The 16,920-nt window shown below is 42.1% G+C and overlaps 1 protein-coding gene across 3 annotated transcripts; it reads right to left on the bottom strand.

The window, feature by feature from the left end:
* Positions 1 to 914: 914 nt before the first annotated feature.
* On the bottom strand, positions 915 to 16,647 carry Tex55 (testis expressed 55). 3 transcript variants are annotated; one of them, XR_005092518.1, is made up of 5 exons: positions 15,694 to 16,647; positions 14,676 to 14,822; positions 12,007 to 12,069; positions 2,877 to 3,049; positions 915 to 1,969 (listed from the first exon to the last, which is right to left on the bottom strand). XR_005092518.1 is itself a non-coding variant. In XM_028881585.2 (4 exons), the coding sequence occupies exons 1-4, from the start codon at positions 16,630 to 16,632 to the stop codon at positions 3,005 to 3,007; spliced, it is 1,194 nt and encodes a 397-aa protein (XP_028737418.1). In that variant the 5' UTR covers positions 16,633 to 16,647; the 3' UTR covers positions 2,788 to 3,004. The 3 variants fall into 3 exon arrangements, 2 of the variants coding, with proteins under 2 accessions (XP_028737418.1, XP_037065650.1); XM_028881585.2 differs by lacking the exon at positions 915 to 1,969 and having other exon boundaries at positions 2,788 to 3,049; XM_037209755.1 differs by lacking the exons at positions 915 to 1,969; positions 2,877 to 3,049; positions 12,007 to 12,069 and having other exon boundaries at positions 14,739 to 14,822; positions 15,690 to 16,647.
* Between the last annotated feature and the right edge of the window lie 273 nt (positions 16,648 to 16,920).

Here is a 16,920-nt window from a genome sequence, read left to right as displayed (position 1 = left end):
ATCTTTAAATAGCAGAGGGAGGGCCGTCCAGCTGGCCCAGTGCTTATTAGGCACACATGGAGCCCTCGGTTTGGTCTCCAGGACTGCGCAGAACTGGGTGTGGTTACACACCTAGAATTCCAGCATTTGGAAGGTAGGGATAGAAGTAGCAGAAAGTTCAAAAATCATCCTTGGTTACAAAGCAAATCTGAGGCTAGCCTGGGCTACATGAGACTCTGCCTAGAAGAAGGAAGAAGCAGAAGGGGAGGAAGGGAGAGAACATGGAAACATGGGGGAGAGAGTACATTTGGTTTCTGCTACTGTGAGGAAGCCAGTAACTAGAGTGAGGGGGTCCCATCGCTCAGGTCCAATCGGTGTTATTCCTGTTGATAAAAAACTTCTAATATAATAATGCTAGCTACTGTCCTAGGTGCTTTTTCATATATTATCTTGAGGACAGCAGAAGGTCTGGAGATGTAGCTCAGTGAATTGAGTGCTTGTCTAGCATGCCTGAGGTCCTGGGTACTACAGGAGTCCGGCATGGTGACACACACCTATAAGCCTTTGTACTTGGGAGGCAGAGGCAGGAAAAGCTGAAGCCCAAGGTCTTTCTCAGATGTACAGCAAGCCTGAGACCAGCCTGGGTTTCTTAAGTTTCTGTCTCAAAACAAAAAACAATACATGAGACACAACTCGTAGCCCTGAGAATGATTCTTTCACAACCATCCTTGAAAGCTTCCTTCAAGAAATCATGCCTTTCAAGCCAAGCATGGTGGTATACACCTTTAATCCCAGCACTGGAGAGGCAGAGGCAGACAGATCTCTGTGAGTTTGAGGCCAGCCTGGTCTACAATAGCAAGTTCCAGGACAGCCAAGGCTACCCTGTCTCAAAAAAACAAATAAAATGAACCGCATGTTCCAATCTCAGTTTACTGTCCACTGAGACTTTCTCTGCATTTTACTCATAAAGGGCCAATTCCGAGAGTCCCACCTGTTCCCCCAACCCATTTCTGCTCCACAGTTGTCTGCTCTCAGATTCCCACGTTGAGTGTTTACTTCTGGCCTGTGAGGGACTACTTCCTGCTGCTGAGGGACTCCTGCTGGTCGATCTGCACTGGATGCCTTTCTGGAGAGAGCCTGAGTCACTGCGTGTGAAGTGTTGTGTACATCTTCTTCTTTCTCAGGTAACTATGTGCAGAAGGAATCACAGGCAGCTGGTCCCCTTTGGTCCACTGCCTCACTATGGAAGGTCACAAATGGACGATGACGGTGACGAAAGGCATCCGAAACAACCTAAGGGTGGAGCTGCAGCTGCCGGAGAGGTTGGATCTGAGGTGTTCTGCCTCTAGAAACTTGAGAAAACTTGCTAATACTAGGGCCAAACATGAACTAAATTCAATGCTTCAACGTTGATTTTTCTTTAGTAGTATTATTGCTGTGAAGGTCTGTGTGTGGCATGTGTATGATGCATGTGTGGTGAGGGCATGGTGGTGTGGGGGAAGACATGGTGGGACACGTGCACCGCAATGACAGTGTAGAGGTCAGAGGACAACTTTTTTACCCCCTCCCAGAGTCAGTTCCTTCATTTGACTGTGAGATTCAGGGGTTGACCTCAGGTTGTCCGGCTTTTGAGGAAAGTGCTTTTATGCACTGAGCCATTTTATCAGGTCCCTTTTTGTTTCCTTTTATATTTGAGATCATCTTGTTACATAGCCCAGGCTGGTCTTGGACTTCAGATTGTCCTTCTTTGGTTTTTAAATGCTAGAATTAAAAGTATGCAGCACCAACCTGGCATGGATTCAATGCTAATACACCATGGCTAATACTCCATATTCCTGTCACTAATAATAGGAATGGCCTCTCAGTCCTTAGGTTATTTTGTTCGACCACCCAATTAGTTTACATCACTCTAGTTTGTTCCATAGGTTCCCGCTGGTCAATCAGCTTTCAGCTCATCTTCCAGGCTGACATCAGCAGGCAGTATCTTTATCTGCATAGAGAACATTTATTGAGTTTGAACACATGCACATTTCAAGAACAACTTACAGGAAAAGCTAGATAATCTTGAAACCAGACAGGAATGTTTGGGGTAGAATTATGAGAAATAAATGTCAGAGACAGGACAGCAGAATTTGTGTGTGAATGTCAAACAAGCAGAATCCATTGCAATACAGCCACATGATCTCCCCACATCATTAGCTAAAAATACAGAGTCAAGTCCGCCCCAGTGTTTGCATAGAAAAGCTTTAAAATGTTTGGCATACAAAAATAGAAACAAATAATCATCTCAAGCATGATTTCTGACCAGATATTCTCATACCAGATTAGACTGAGTTAAAGTGTTTGGCTGTTTAATACCAGTTGGACTGGTAGCACATTCCACATGATATAGATTTCTTTAGAGGATAAAGGTGATGAGGAAGTGACATTTTTGCCTCACCTATACAGATGTATATAAGGCATTAAAACGTGTCTGAACTTTACTGTAGGCTAAAAACCAGGAGAAGATTAAATCTCATTCACCAATGGCAGAATGAAGCAGGCAGTGATGAGAAAGAAAATAGTACTAATATTATGTTGCTGTTAATATGAAACATCGCTAATCCTAATAATCATTTGTTAAAAGAATAAAGATGTTTTCCACACATTTTCTGATTGAAATTTTGTGAGCAGCTTAGAGCTGGGTAAGGTTCTCATGCTCTTGGAGAGGCTGAGAATAGTTACGAGTGGTCTCTTGTCCCTTTTGAGACCTGATCCTCTTCTGGTTCAGGCTTTGTGGGAGCAAGTACTGAAATGCCAATGCACAGGTAGCCATAATGTGTATATTTTGTGTGATTTTCCCAGAGATATCTCTAACAGTTATGTGCAATTTACAAAGGTACCCTACGCATTCTGACCTAAAAATCGAGAACATATTTAGGCAGAGTCACCACCAATGCCTACTGAAAACACATTTGTCGTGTGAGAGCCGAGCGCAGCGCGGCCACCGATGGCAGAGGACATGAGGCTGGCGAGAGGCTCGTCTTCAGATGCTTCGCCGCTGTTCCCTGTATCTGATCATCTCCTGTACCTAAGGAGGAGAAGAAAAGGGACAGTGTCCATTTGGAATTTTATCTACTCAGAATTACTACATCTTTGTGGGGGTTAAATATGTCGCACTTTAAAACACAGAAGCCCTTGAGCGGAGCCAGTACAAGTAATTTGGACTCTACAAATTAAGGCTGCATGGTGTCATCTCTAGATAAAACGACTACAAAATAGAGCTACAGGGGCTGGGGGATGGCTCCGTGGTTAGAAGCACACACTGCTCTTGCAGAGGACTTGATTCGGTTCCAGCTGCCAAGTCTGTGGGCTCACAGCTGCCTGTAACTACAGCTCTAGGAGCCCTCTTCATAACGGTCATTTTGATATTGTTATGAATCGTAATGTAAATATCTCTGTTTTCCAATGGTCTTGGGAGAACCCCAAAGGGGTTGCGACCCACAGATTGAGAACCACCGGCTGAAGACGACACCAATGACTGGACCGCTCTTTGAAATATCCGCGTGCTGGATAGGTGGAGACAGGAGGATCCCTTTAGGAAGGAAAAAAGGGTGACGGCTTTTTATGTGGGTGCCAGGGACCAAACTCAGGCCCGCATGCCTACGTGGCAAGCAGTTTACTCAGCCCTCATAAAGTGATTTTTCTAATTCAGTTCTCAGTGATAAAATTTCTACTCAGGGGCTGAGGAGAGGGGCAAAAGTAAAAGTACTTGCTGTATAAACAGGAGGGCCTGAGTACAAAATCCACACAAGAGCCAGATGTGAGGCAGGAGCATTTTTTTCTTTTTTTTTTTTGAGATAGGGTTTCTCTGTGTAATTTTGGTGTCCTGGATCTCACTCTGTAGACCAGGCTGGCCTTGAACTCATAGAAATTCGCCTGCCTCTGCCTCCCAAGTGCTGGGATTAAAGGCGTGCACCACTGCTGTCGGGTGTGGCAGGAGCATTTTTAATCATACTGTTTCTGCAGGGATATGGGAGGTAGAGAAAATCTGAGGAGACTCTCAGAGCCGGCTAGCCTGGTATGGTCAGCAGAAAAACAACAAAGAGACCCTGTCTCAAACAAAGTGGAAAGTGAAGAACGACGTTCCAGGTTGCCCTCTGACCTCTGCATGTGTTCCAAGGCACCCACAATGCCCATGTTCTCACAGATGAATGCACACACACACACACACACACACACACACACACACACACACACACACACACTGTACATGAGAGAAGATTCCTTCATTGTGTTTGTGAGCCCCATGTATAAACTTCCATCGGATCCCAGAAACATGAACTCACAGGACAGATCAAAGTAGTGTAGCCAATGCTTGAGCATTTGATCGGAAGTAAGACATCAATCACAAAAGATAAGCTAGAGCTCAGGGTTTGACGCTCAGCACGTTACCAGCCTGCAAAACTCCCACCGTTCACCGAAGGACTATAGCAGAACTCAGTCTGCATACTGTGTTTACACCGTTCAAGACTGTCTAAAGCGATCTTACAGACACCTAAAAATGCCATCCACCACGAGCAGGAAAAGTAGACAATGACTCAGAGATAATCTTATTGTTGAGATGGTCAAAACAGGGCCTCTAAAGTCAGGAGATCTTTGTCTAGGAAACAAAAAGTACACTGAAAAGAAGAGAAAAACACAGGAAATGGCAGAAGTGGAAAAGATCAAAACGATCGAATAGAAATTCTTCACTCATTTTTTAAAATTAAGATACAATGATATCATTTTCTTCCTTCCTTTTCCTCCTCCAATTCCGTCCATATCTTTTAACTCCTTCTCAAGTCCATGGCCTTTAGTGTGTGTGTGTGTGTGTGTGTGTGTACAGTTATGAAGTACAATGAAAATAACGTCATGGTTGGGGGTCACCACAACATGAGGAACTGTGTTAAAGGGTCACAGCATTAGGAAGGCTGAGGACCACTGGCTTAGGCTCACTGGACATCTAGCCTAGCCCAATTAGTGAACTTCATGTCTCATCTTGTCTGTCTGTCTGTCAGTCAGTCTCTCTGTCTGTTTTTACACAGGGCTGCCTAGAATTCACTACATAGGTTATCATCAAACTCACAGCAATCCTACTGCCTTAGTTTTCTAAGCATTGGGATTTCAGTTTTGAATCACCACACTCCTCTCCTCTGTATTTATCATATTGTATTCTGTTGTTTCTTATAATTTTATTCCACATTCATTTCTCTTTTCTATCCTCCTTTTCTTTTTCTTTCCCCTCTTCCTTTCTTTTTAAACTACCTAGTTATTTATCCCTCTAGCTTTGACATTGTTTAGACTCTTAGCTCATCCAGAAGGTGTTTAATTCTCATCTAACCTTATCGGAGTACAGTTCATTCATTCATGTTTCTATGGGGTTTTTGTTTGTTGTTTGTTTTGCTTTTTGGTTGTTGTTGCTACAATTAAATATATAATCTCTTTTGAATTGCTTTTATTACTGCTGTCTGAAGTGACTGAAGACAGGTTGAGGAAATTTCACATTCAGACAGCCATAAAGAAAAAAATACACACACAAATATAGCCATAATTTTGAAGAACCTTGGGATGTGATCAAGAGACCAAACCCCAGAACCTATGGTGTAGAAGAAAGAGCTGAGATGAAAAATTAAAGGTCGGCTCTCTGGTTAGGAGAGCTTGCTGCTCTTCCAGAGGAACCAAGTTCAGTTGCCAGAACCCATGTTAGGCACTTCACAATCACCCAAACTCCAGTTTCAGGGCATCCTACATCTTTTTTTATGTCTTTTATGGTCATCCTTACCATTCCCCCTCCCCAACACACTCACACTCACGTAAGCATAAATATCTTTAGGGAAAAATATAATTCAGTAAAATTATAGCAGAACTGTCCCCAAACATAGAAAAAGAGATGGGCATTCAAGTGTAGGAGTCATTTAAAATTCTAAATAAGCATAACCAGAAAATGATTTCTCCACAGTACATTATAACTAAAATTCTTAGATTAAAGAACAGAAAAAGACAATTGAAAGCTGAGTTGCAGGGGAAAGATATCAACTTATGAAGGCAAATTGTTCATAACTATAATGGACTTCTCAGCAGGAACTGAGCACTGAGAAAGCATGGAACAACATATTTCAAGCCCTGAGAGATAACTGTGGGACATGAAGACTTGGGAATCGTATAGAGTCAGTCGCTAGAGACAGGCGAATATCCTTTGATTAGTGTGGAGACAGTCAAGCCTACAGAGAAGATTAAACCTTGGAGAATACCCACAGGATGGACACCTGTCTAGGAACAAGGTGGCCACTGGGGATGGAGGAAGGTTAGGGACTAACTGGAGTTGAAGGTGAGAAGTGGTTACAGGATCAAAGATCTCAGAGTTGAGGAAGAGAACCCTGGAGAGAATTTTTTTTTCAGTTGGCCTGTGGGACATTTTTGTGATGCCCAAGATCACAGTTTGGGAAGAGGAATGAGACAAAGGATGATTACAGGGGACTTAGAGAAGAAATGGAAAAGGAGGGAGAGCCGCATGCCTGCATCAGCTTCTCGACAGTTTTGTTTGTGGCTTTACCCTGACATCTGAAGCTCAGCTGATCATGGTCAAATCATCTTCTCACCTTCTAACTTCTCTCCCAATGGCACTAACATTTTGTCGTTCAATTATGAGCAGGGAAGAACTCAGTGTTCCAGAGATATGTTTGGATATGTAACCATTAGAATACATGTGTATGTGTGTCAGGAAATTAGTGTAACTCTATGTTACACTAGCATCAGTCATAACAACCCACATGGGCTCACTGATGTCTAACTCAGAATAGAGAATTTACAAATAAAAAGGAAGGACGACACGGATCCTATGAGTGAATCTCATTAGCAGGTTGCTGATCAAAGAAGAAAGCTCTTAAGTAATCAGTGCATATTTAATTCCTTTCATATTAAGTTTTTAAAGGATTTGACATTTTGTGTAGAGAAAGGGTAAGGCACAAAGTTGAGTTCTGAGGAGCTGGCAATATGATGTCTCTTGATTTTGAAGGAAGAAAGTAGGACTGTGAGTCAAAAGGTTAACTCTAGAACCTAGCAACGGACAAGACTGTCCTTCATGGGCGGTGGTGCACGCCTTTAATCCCAACACTTGGGAGACAGAGCCAGACGGATCTCTGTGAGTTCGAGGCCAGCCTGGTCTACAGAGTGAGATCCAGGGCAGGCACCAAAACTACACAGAGAAACCCTGTCTCAAAAAAATTTAAACAAATAAATAAGTAAATAAATAGAAAAACTGGATACTCACCTATATGACTAAATTAATTGAAATAATAGTTTAATTTTTTCTAGAAATAAAAACCCAAATCTAGACTATCAACAGATTTTACCAAATATTCTGGAAACAAAAATACAATATTTTGAAAACTATTTAAAAAAAGAGGCCAGGTGGTGGTGGTGCACGCCTGTAATCCCAGCACTGGGGAGGCAGAGCCATGCAGATCTCTGTGAGTTCAAGGCCAGCCTGGTCTACAGAGTGAGCTATAGGACAGGCACCAAAACTATACAGAGAAACGCTGTCTCACCCCCCCCCAAGGCGGGGGTTGGGGGCAGGAGAGATGGCTCAGAGGTTAAGAGCACTGGCTGCTCTTCCAGAGGTCCTGAGTTCAATTCCCAGCAACAACATGGTGGCTCACAACCATCTGTAATGAGATCTGGTGCTCTCTTTTGGCCTGCAGGGATACATGCAGGCAGAACATTGTATATATGATCAATAAATAAATCTTAAAAAGAAAAAAAAAAGTGCCCCACAGGCATTCCTATATCATCCCCTGGAGATCATTCTATGGCTTGTATGATGGCCCCTTCCAATGAACAGGAAAAATAACACCACATTTAGGAAGTAAAACCTAGGATATTCCCAAGGAGACACACATGTATATGAAAGAAATAGAGTGTCCCAAGGTCACTTTGGGATGTCACAAAGAACTTAGTGGCTGCAGCATATGAACAGCATATCATTTTCTCACTATAACAGAGAGAATTATGGGATGGTCAGTAAATGCTCAATAAGGATGAGGTTATATAACTTAGGTCAGTCCAAGGAATACCCACTCCTTCAGGGAACCCTTCCTATCCCCTTTAAAATTAAAAGCCCCTGGACTGGAAACAAGGCGGCTCTTGAGCCATGCGTTTGCCTGAGACTGACTCTGCTCTGTGGTGTACTCTTTGCATTCACTTTCAATCAAACTGTCTTTCTTAGTCAGGGTTCTGTTGCTGTGAAGGGATACCATGACTACAGTGTTGGGTCCTGCCTGACTATTGAACAATCCTTTAAGGGAGGAGTGAGGATTAAGAAGTAATAGATATGAAAAATATATGATGTAAAAGGAAAAGACAGATACATAGAATAGCATTGGGAGGGCTCTGGGTCAATACCACAGTTGCTCCGAGTTTATTCCTCATGGGCTTTTTATACACAAACAAGGAGACAGGCAAAAGACCACTCCCTCTTTCAAGGACACGATGGTTCAAGGTACCAAGTACAGAAAAGTGTAAACAATTAATTCTCAAAACATCTAGTAGCCATGCTTTATGGCAAAATATCCTGAAATTAGGCCTTGAAGTATAAGACACCTGGTAATCAATTGAGCCGGGCGGTGGTGGCGCACGCCTTTAATCCCAGCACTCGGGAGGCAGAGGCAGGCGGATCTCTGTGAGTTCGAGGCAGCCTGGCTACCAAGTGAGCTCCAGGAAAGGCGCAAAACTACGCAGAGAAATCCTGTCTCAGAAAAAAAAAAAAAAAAAAAAAAAAAAAAAAGACACCTGGTAATCATGCATTTGGCCAAAACATTCTATTATGCAGCCTTGCAGGGCAAAACAAACTCGGACTCTCTTACCTTGAGTCAATATGAAATAAGGCCACACCATGGTGTCTCTGTGGGTCCCCACACCACAGCAACTCTCATAAAGGAAAACATTTAATTGGGGCCTGGCTTACAGTTCACAGAGGTTTAGTCATCAAGGTGGAAAGTGTGGAGGCATGCAGGCAGACATGGTGCTAGAGAGGGGCTGAGAATTCTACATCTGGATCCCCAGGTAGTAGGAAGGAGGGGCAAGACTCTAGGCCTGACTTGAGTATCTGAGACCTCAAAGCCCATCCTCAGTGACACACTTCCTCCAACAAAGCCACACCTACTCCAGCAAGAACACACCTCCTAATAGTGCCAGTCCCTATGAGCCTATGAGGCCCTTTTTATTCTAAGTACCACAAAAAGCTATGCTCTTGCATTGATTTTCTGTGTTTTGCTCCATGCTTTGAGTCCTTTAAGACTCATCCTCTGATAACAACTTGGTTGGTGATTTCATAGACCCAATCACTTAATATTAGTCAATTAGGCTATACAATTTCATCTGCAATTTTCTGCATGTATGATTGAAAAGTTCTAAAAAATGAAAAAAATTCTCCCCTTTGAAAGAGCAAATAGTTATTTCCATTCAGCATTAATTATTCTGGAGATTTCTAACCTGTGTACTGTATTGGTCATTATCCCAACCAAAACAACAACCAGAAAAACAGATTGTATGTTCACAATAGAATTCTATGAAGGTGATTCATAAAGGGGTTACTTAAAAAAGAAATAGGTATAGAGAGTCATATGGAACAAGGTAATCATTTAAAGCTAGAGACAGTAGAAGTAACTTTAGGCCTGAAGGGTGTGTGTGTGTGCGCGCGTGCGTGCGCATATGTGTGAGCACACACATGCCTGCGCTGAGGTGGGATATGAATATTATTGGAATCCAAAAGGTAATAGTCATGCAAAACAAGATGCCTCCAGACAGACAGATCAAAATGTACTCAATAAAGAAGGCTGTAGAATAAACCTGAGCACACCTTTCTTTTTTATTCCTATTCTTTGTCCAGGGTTTTTCATTGCCTTACCCCAGTGGAGAATCAGGATACAAGCTTAATTTAGTCCCTATAGACCAGCCTCTCTGTAGGGTAGAGAAGAGAGGAAGATGGTTGTGAAGTATCAAAGAGAAGACCTGCAATACATGTGATAAGACAAAGGGTCAAGAAGAGTTATTGGAAAGGTCAAAAGACAACTTGCAAATGACATTGTGAGGAAACCCCCAATACTTGAATACTGGAAACACTTTGCTAGAATCAAGTCAGGTTCAGTGAGGCTAATGACTATCAGAATAGCAAAAATATTGTATTTCTACGTGCCAGCTAGTTAGGTCCTAAAATTTTAAAAATTTCTATGTACAGTAGCATCGAAACATTAAATGCCCATGAGAAAAGCCAATAAAATACATGCATAACATGCATGCAAATAATAATTGTACTAAGAGAAGTTAAGACCTAAATGGAGGGCAAGGAAGGATGGGGAACACTCATTTTAAAGCTGCCGCATCTCCCCAAGGAAAAACCCAGTTGAGACTGAAGGAAACCACACACAAAAAGATACTACTGGTGCATGCTTGTATGTACATGGAGGCACACATTTGTGTAACTTCATGAATAAGTCTTAAAACTCTTAGTATGGAAATAGAGGTCCAAGAAGATCAGAGATATGTTTAAAGAATAATAAAGTGGGCAAGCTTTCTCTATTGAGTTATTCCAGTCACAATAATTAAGAGTCTTATTTTGTAGCAAAAGTATAAATAAATATGTGGGATAATTGAAATCAGAGCAGTGTATAAATTATGGCCTTTTACTAAAAGGAGCTGCTTTCTGGATGAATCAAAGAAGTGAATCTTTACCCAATCCCCTATTATACACAAAACTGATCCAAGGTTGTAGACATAGATGTGAAAGGGAACAAACAAGCCCTGCTTCATTTTACACACACACACACACACACACACACACACACACACACACACACACACACACACAGTAATGTTAGAAATGATAATCATAAAGAAAAATATTGTTACATTTGATATTAAGCTTAGGCATTTCTGCTCATCGAAAGATATAAGGTAGAAGGGGCAACAGGGAGTGGAAGGATAGACAAAACAGATGTGATTAACCAAACACCATAGCCAGAACACACAGATGCCTGTTGCTAAGGAGTAAGGCATAAAGCAATACTATAGAAAAACAAGTGTTTCCAAATGGCCAGTAAACAGATAGAAAAGCCCGCAAATGCCTACTAGCTAGGAAAAGGCAAAGGGAGACTGTAAATATTGCCTACTGGCTTACCTGAACAGCCAAGGCTAAACACAGTGGCGACAGTGAACACTGGGAAAGCCACAGAGCTGCTGGGGGAAAGGGTGCACACTGGTGCACTCATGTTGGAAAATGAAAACACTCCGTGTAAAGCTAAGCAAATACATGTTCTACAATCCGGTGATTAAAGTATGCAGTGTTGTTCACTGAACGACATGAATGGGAAAGCTCACAGCAAGATTTTTTGTAATAGCTCCAAATGGGAAATAATCTGCATGTCCATGAAAAAACAGAATGGCTCAGCCGTAGTATTCTACGTGATGAATAGCATGGAGTGACAAAAATGCATGAACACAATAGATGGATCCATCTCATAGACATAATTTTGGGCAAAAGAGGTAAGACAAAAACAGTGCTGAGCATAGATAGTTCAATTCAGAGAGCTTGCAGGTCTAAACAGAAGTGTTTCATGATTCATGTTCAGCAGTAATATTTTAAAGAAAAGTGAGCAAGTTATTGCAAAGGTCAAAATAAGCAATTCCTTTGTGGGAAGTCATGATGAGGAAGGCTTCTGTGACACCAGGGATGTTCTTTGTCAGTTGGAGACAGGGTCTCACTACGTAGCCCTAGCTGGCCTCGAACTCACAGAGATCTGTCTGCCTCTGCTTCCTGAGCACTGGCATTCACGATGTGAGCCACCATCCCTAGCTTTGTTCTGTACTTCAATGAAAACTCTTGAATGGAAGCTGTGGTGTGTTTCCTTCACGGCGACTCGGAGCTGTTCACGGCTTGCTTTGTTCGTCTGTCTGTGTAGGTCGTTTTCTGACAATGAGACTAGAAGGGTTGTCCACTCTCCCACTCCGTACCTGGTCGAGCATGAAATACAGGGGATCATCCGGCTTTTCATAGACGAGGTTTTCAGTGATATGCTGAGAGAAAACACAACGTACCATGCTTGAGAGGTTTGCAGTCAGCTCCCCACTACCCGAGGGTATATCATAGTCCATGTTAAAGACATTCACATGTCCCCAAGTAACATCTTACTCTCTTTATTTGAATGAGGTCAGACAAATTAAGATCAAATTTGGAGGGATAAAATTTTAATTTAAGAAGCAATGAATATTTTTTGGTTGTTTCCAAGACCAAAGAGGTAGTGGGTAAGTTGTAAAGCATTTTTAGAACTGTCATATTGCTAGATGATCAGTCAATAAATTGTTTGCTTGAAAAAGAATCAAAGGATGGTGTTTTGAATAGAAATAGAAAACACTGGGGATTTACATATGATCTTCCAAAATGTTTGACTTTAAAATGTGAAAATTATGTTTAGTTTTTGTATTAAATGAGGAAGGATATATCAGATTTATGAGACAGACTTTATGCTTTTTGTGTTATTGAATAACTTAAAATGTTATCATAAAGCAAGCAAACATTTCATTTTCAGGGAATAATCATCAGGTACATTTCAGGAATAATACATTCAAATATGCTCAATGTATCTGTATTATGTATTCAATATATACTTGGAATTTTTAATTTAATTAATTAATCAATTGATTTTATAGTGCTGGAGACCTTGTGCATGTGAGGCACATATCCTCTCGCTACATCTCCAGTCCTTTCATACATATTTTTATTGAACAATATACATATTTGATAATTTATTTTCCTTAATATCACACTGCATTCATAAGCATTATTTTTTCTTTAATTTGAAAAATTATAGAATCATCAATTTAAAAAAATATTTATTATTAGTGTGTATGTATGTCTGTGCATGTGTGTGTGCGTACCTTGGTACATCCGGGGAGCTTGTATTACTGTGTATGTATATGTGCATACCTTGGTACATGTAGCTTGTATTAGCGTATATGTACATGTGTGCGTGTGTGTGTGTGTGTGTGTGTGTGTACCTTGGTACATGCGGGGAGCTTGTATTACTGTGTATGTATGTGTGTGCTTGTGTGTGTACCTTGGTACATGTGGGGAGCTTGTATTAGTGTGTATGTATGTGTGTGCATGTGTGTGTGTGCCTTGGTACATGCGGGGAGCTTGTATTAGTGTGTGTGTATGTCTGTGCATGTGTGTGTGTGTACCCTGGTACATGCAGGGAGCTTGTATTAGTGTGTGTGTGTGTGTGTGTGTGTGTGTGCACCTGGTACATGCAGGGAGCTTGTATTTGTGTGTGTGTGTGTGTGTGTGTGTGTGTGTGTGCACCTTGGTACATGTGGGGAGCTTGGAGGCCAGCTCTGTGGAGTCAGCTCTCTCCTTCCCCCTTTACATGGGTTTGGAGGACTGAACTCAGGTCATTAAGCTTTTTAGACCAAAAGGCCAGGGCTTTTACTCCACTGAACTATCTTGTTAGCCCTCAAACTCGGCTTTCCTAAATACGTTCCCTCCTTCTATTTAGCGGTGACTGATTAAAGGCAGAAACCTAGCCACTTGTACTATACCAATCAGAGGACATTTTAAGAAGGAAACACCACAAAACAGACCTAACAAAACAGATATTTTTAAACACCTATTTTATATGAGGAGTCTGAGTAATATCCCCCACTCACGGAGCTGTGCCAACTTAGACTTTGAATGGTGGTGCTCAGAGAGTGTGGTATTTATACTCTTCCCCTGGACCAGTGGTTCTCAGCCTTCCTAATGCTGCGACCCGTTAATACAATTCCTCATGTTGTGCTGACCCCAACCACAGACTCATTTTCGTTGCTACTTCATAACTGTCATTTTGCTACGGTTATGAATCATGATGCAAATATTTGTTTTCTGTTGGCCTTAAGTGACCCCTATGAAAGGGCCGTTTGACCCCCAAAGAGGTCTGGGCCTACAGGTTGAGAACCACTGCTCTTTACCCTACTTCAAACTTGTCTATTTGGGATGCTTTCATTAGGGGCAAACTGCTCTAGTTTTACACCTGTCTAAAACAGATACTCTCAAATACACACTGTTATAGGTGGATATGTGGGTTGCTTGTCGAATAATAGTACTGTGAAAAGAAATGTACCTGATGAACAAAATCAAGCCACCGCATTATAGCTGCAATAATCTCTCGTAGCTCCATACTGCTCAAGAAATCTCTCTAAAGGAAGTTTCCGCTTTAAACACTGTGATCAGTGAGATTTATGAATTCAGGAACTGGAAGGAATTTGTTAATTCTACCATTTCCTTCGGAAGAATGTTTCTCTCAGTTGGTCCTGAGAATGGCCTCTTTTTGAAGACCCAGCTCTAAAAAGCTCTTTAATTATGTTTCTCACTGATTTTTTTTCTTATAAACTTACTTAAAACTAAAAAGTTAATTGCTGGCCAAATTCTTCCCCAACAACCATCCTTCATGGTCTCCAATGCCTTTGATGGTCTTAATGCTACAGTATCCTTTGCTGGATGTTTCTCATCTACTCCTTTTGGTAAAAACACTAATTGCTGAAATAGACCCATGCTGCCCCACTATGCCCCCACCTTTTGCAGAAGATTTCTTCTACCATGTTTAAAGCCCATACCAGGAAGGAAGGTTAAGCATTAAGAGCTTTACCTGGAATATCTGGAGAATGTTGTGCTTTTCCATGTAGCGGAGTGCAACTTGATAAGGGTCTTCAAAAATGATTGGAGGGAACCGCCTCGTGTAGGTTTGACTGGTTCTCTGAGAACCCTTTCTTTGCTCAATTTCGGTTTGAATATCCTGAAATTGAAATATTCCCCCAAAGATTTATCTTTTTTTTTTAAAAAAATAAATCTAAAAGTAATAGTGCATTCTTTTGCTGTTCTTATCAGTGGGATCTAGATTTGATGAAATTTAAAATTAAGAATTAAGATTTAACACCAAGAATTAAGGATATGTAAAGTATCTACTATTAAGTAGACACGGCTATGTTACTTTCATGGTGTGTGTGTGTGTGTGTATGTGTGTGTGTGTGTGTATGTGTATGTGTGTGTGCACGCACGTGTGTGAGCATGTGTGTTTGTGACTAATGACCTTCAGGGTTCCTTATAGGAGTGTGGTTTAAAGGTTATTTACTGAAGCATGGCTAACTGTAACCAGTGGTTATGCTATTGAAGAAAATATATCTGTCCCAGTAACCACTAACTGCCTATGATCCTCAGAGCCAGTTCTATGAGAGATCCAACATATCCTTAAGCACTATAAAGTACCTCAAAACTTGGTGGGAGGCTACCTTAAGCTTTTCTACTTCAAATACTTTCTCTCACACAGGGGTTTCCAGTTCACTTCAAACCCACTCACTATGGTAGAAACCTAGCGTGGGAAATGATTGAGTAGCACAGTGTTAGTAGCAGAATGGGAAACCCTTGGCTTCCTAAATCCTGCTTCACTGATCCTTCCTGAGAGGCCTGAGGATAATTAGGAGGCAACATACCTCTGTTTCACATCCTTCCTGAAACTTATGGATTGCGTAGAAGATGTTACATGGGTTTATTCCTCATCTCTGATTTAGCATGCATCGTTCTACCCCTGTGTTCTGGTTCCTAACCCCACGGGTCCTGTCCTGTCCTTTAACCTCCCAGGCAGGTATCAGAATGTCCCTTTTACCTACAGTAGTGATTTCTGTGCTTTGAAATTTGTCTTGGCTGGAGGAATAGTACGTTTTGGTCATGATGGAGGGCAGTTTTTCGTACGAGGACTGTGAGTCACTGGTGAATTCGGTATCGTGTAGGTTGTAAGCTTGGATAGTGGTTGTACTTTCTGTTTCTCCAGCAGTTGAAACCTTGGATTTGAGGTCCGTTTGGCTATCTTCAAATGTGCAAGGCTCTATTTTGAAGTCAGCTTCTTTGACCTCTTTGGTGTCACCGATATCAGATAACGACCGGTTCTCAGCCTGGGCAATTGTTTTGTAGTATGAACGGTAGTCAGCCGGTTTTTCTGTCTCATGGCTAGTACTGTCATAGTTCCTTTCTGAACCTTCACTAAACTTACGTTGATCAGTGGCATCTTCATCCAGGACATCAGCTTGGTTGGTGAACTGGCGTTGACTCTTTCCTGATGTTCTATAGTCAGCTTGGTCTGATAAGGTGTGCTCCCCATACTCCCAAGTTCCTTCATCAGGCTGCTCATAAGTTTTCCCACCAGATGGCAAAGACGCTTGGTCTTCTATCTTCTCGGAGACTTTTCTCTCGTGTAGGCTGGGCAGTTGCTGACTAGTTGGCTTAGAAGTTCTTCTCTCAGCCTGGCCAGATGATCTACGGTCAACCTGCTGAGATGGTCTCCTGTCAGTGTGACCAGGGGACCTGTGGTCAGTCGGCTGAGAAGCCTCTTCTGAAGTTCTTTGGTCAGTCTGTCCGGATCCTGCACTAGCATCTTGGTTGGATGCCTTGTCACCAGTTTGCTCGGATGGTCCAACCCCAGCATCTTCAGAACCTCTTTGAGGAGCTTGGCCTGCTCCTCCTTCTATGTAGGTCTCCTGGTTATTTGGGGACTGGCCTGGGTTTTCACTGTTCGAGGATCCATCTGGAGCCTCTTGTGGAGGCTCATCCATTTTCTGCTGCACCTCTGACTGGCCTCAGTTGCCAGGCAGTGTGGGAGGGGCCTGGGCTTGGTTGTCTAGGCAACCTTCCATGGGCTTTGTTCTGCCTCTGCTAGGGCAGCTGAATAGCTGGTGGGTGGATATCTGGCTAATGACTGGGCAACAGTCACTGTCAATAGGAAGACTGCCCATGGGCTACTGCAGTGTGAGCAAGAGCTGGGACACTGTCTCCTGAGAAGAGAAGAGGTGAAACCCATGGACAGGCAATCGGGCTCTATTACTGCCTAGTGTAGTGGTTTT

Source organism: Peromyscus leucopus, chromosome 12 (genome assembly GCF_004664715.2).
Source record: "Peromyscus leucopus breed LL Stock chromosome 12, UCI_PerLeu_2.1, whole genome shotgun sequence".
NCBI classification, from domain to species: Eukaryota; Metazoa; Chordata; class Mammalia; order Rodentia; family Cricetidae; genus Peromyscus; species Peromyscus leucopus.
This window is presented reverse-complemented; position numbering and strand designations above follow the sequence as displayed.

Coding starts and splice junctions, on each gene's coding strand:
- Tex55 (XM_028881585.2), bottom strand. CDS start 16,632: ATGGATGAGCCTCCACAAGAGGCTCCAGATGGATCCTCGAACAGTGAA. Junction 14,823..15,693: donor AAAGCACAGAAATCACTACT/GTAGGTAAAAGG, acceptor TTTCAATTTCAG/GATATTCAAACCGAAATTGA. Junction 3,050..12,006: donor TGTATTTCATGCTCGACCAG/GTACGGAGTGGG, acceptor TCTCCTCCTTAG/GTACAGGAGATGATCAGATA.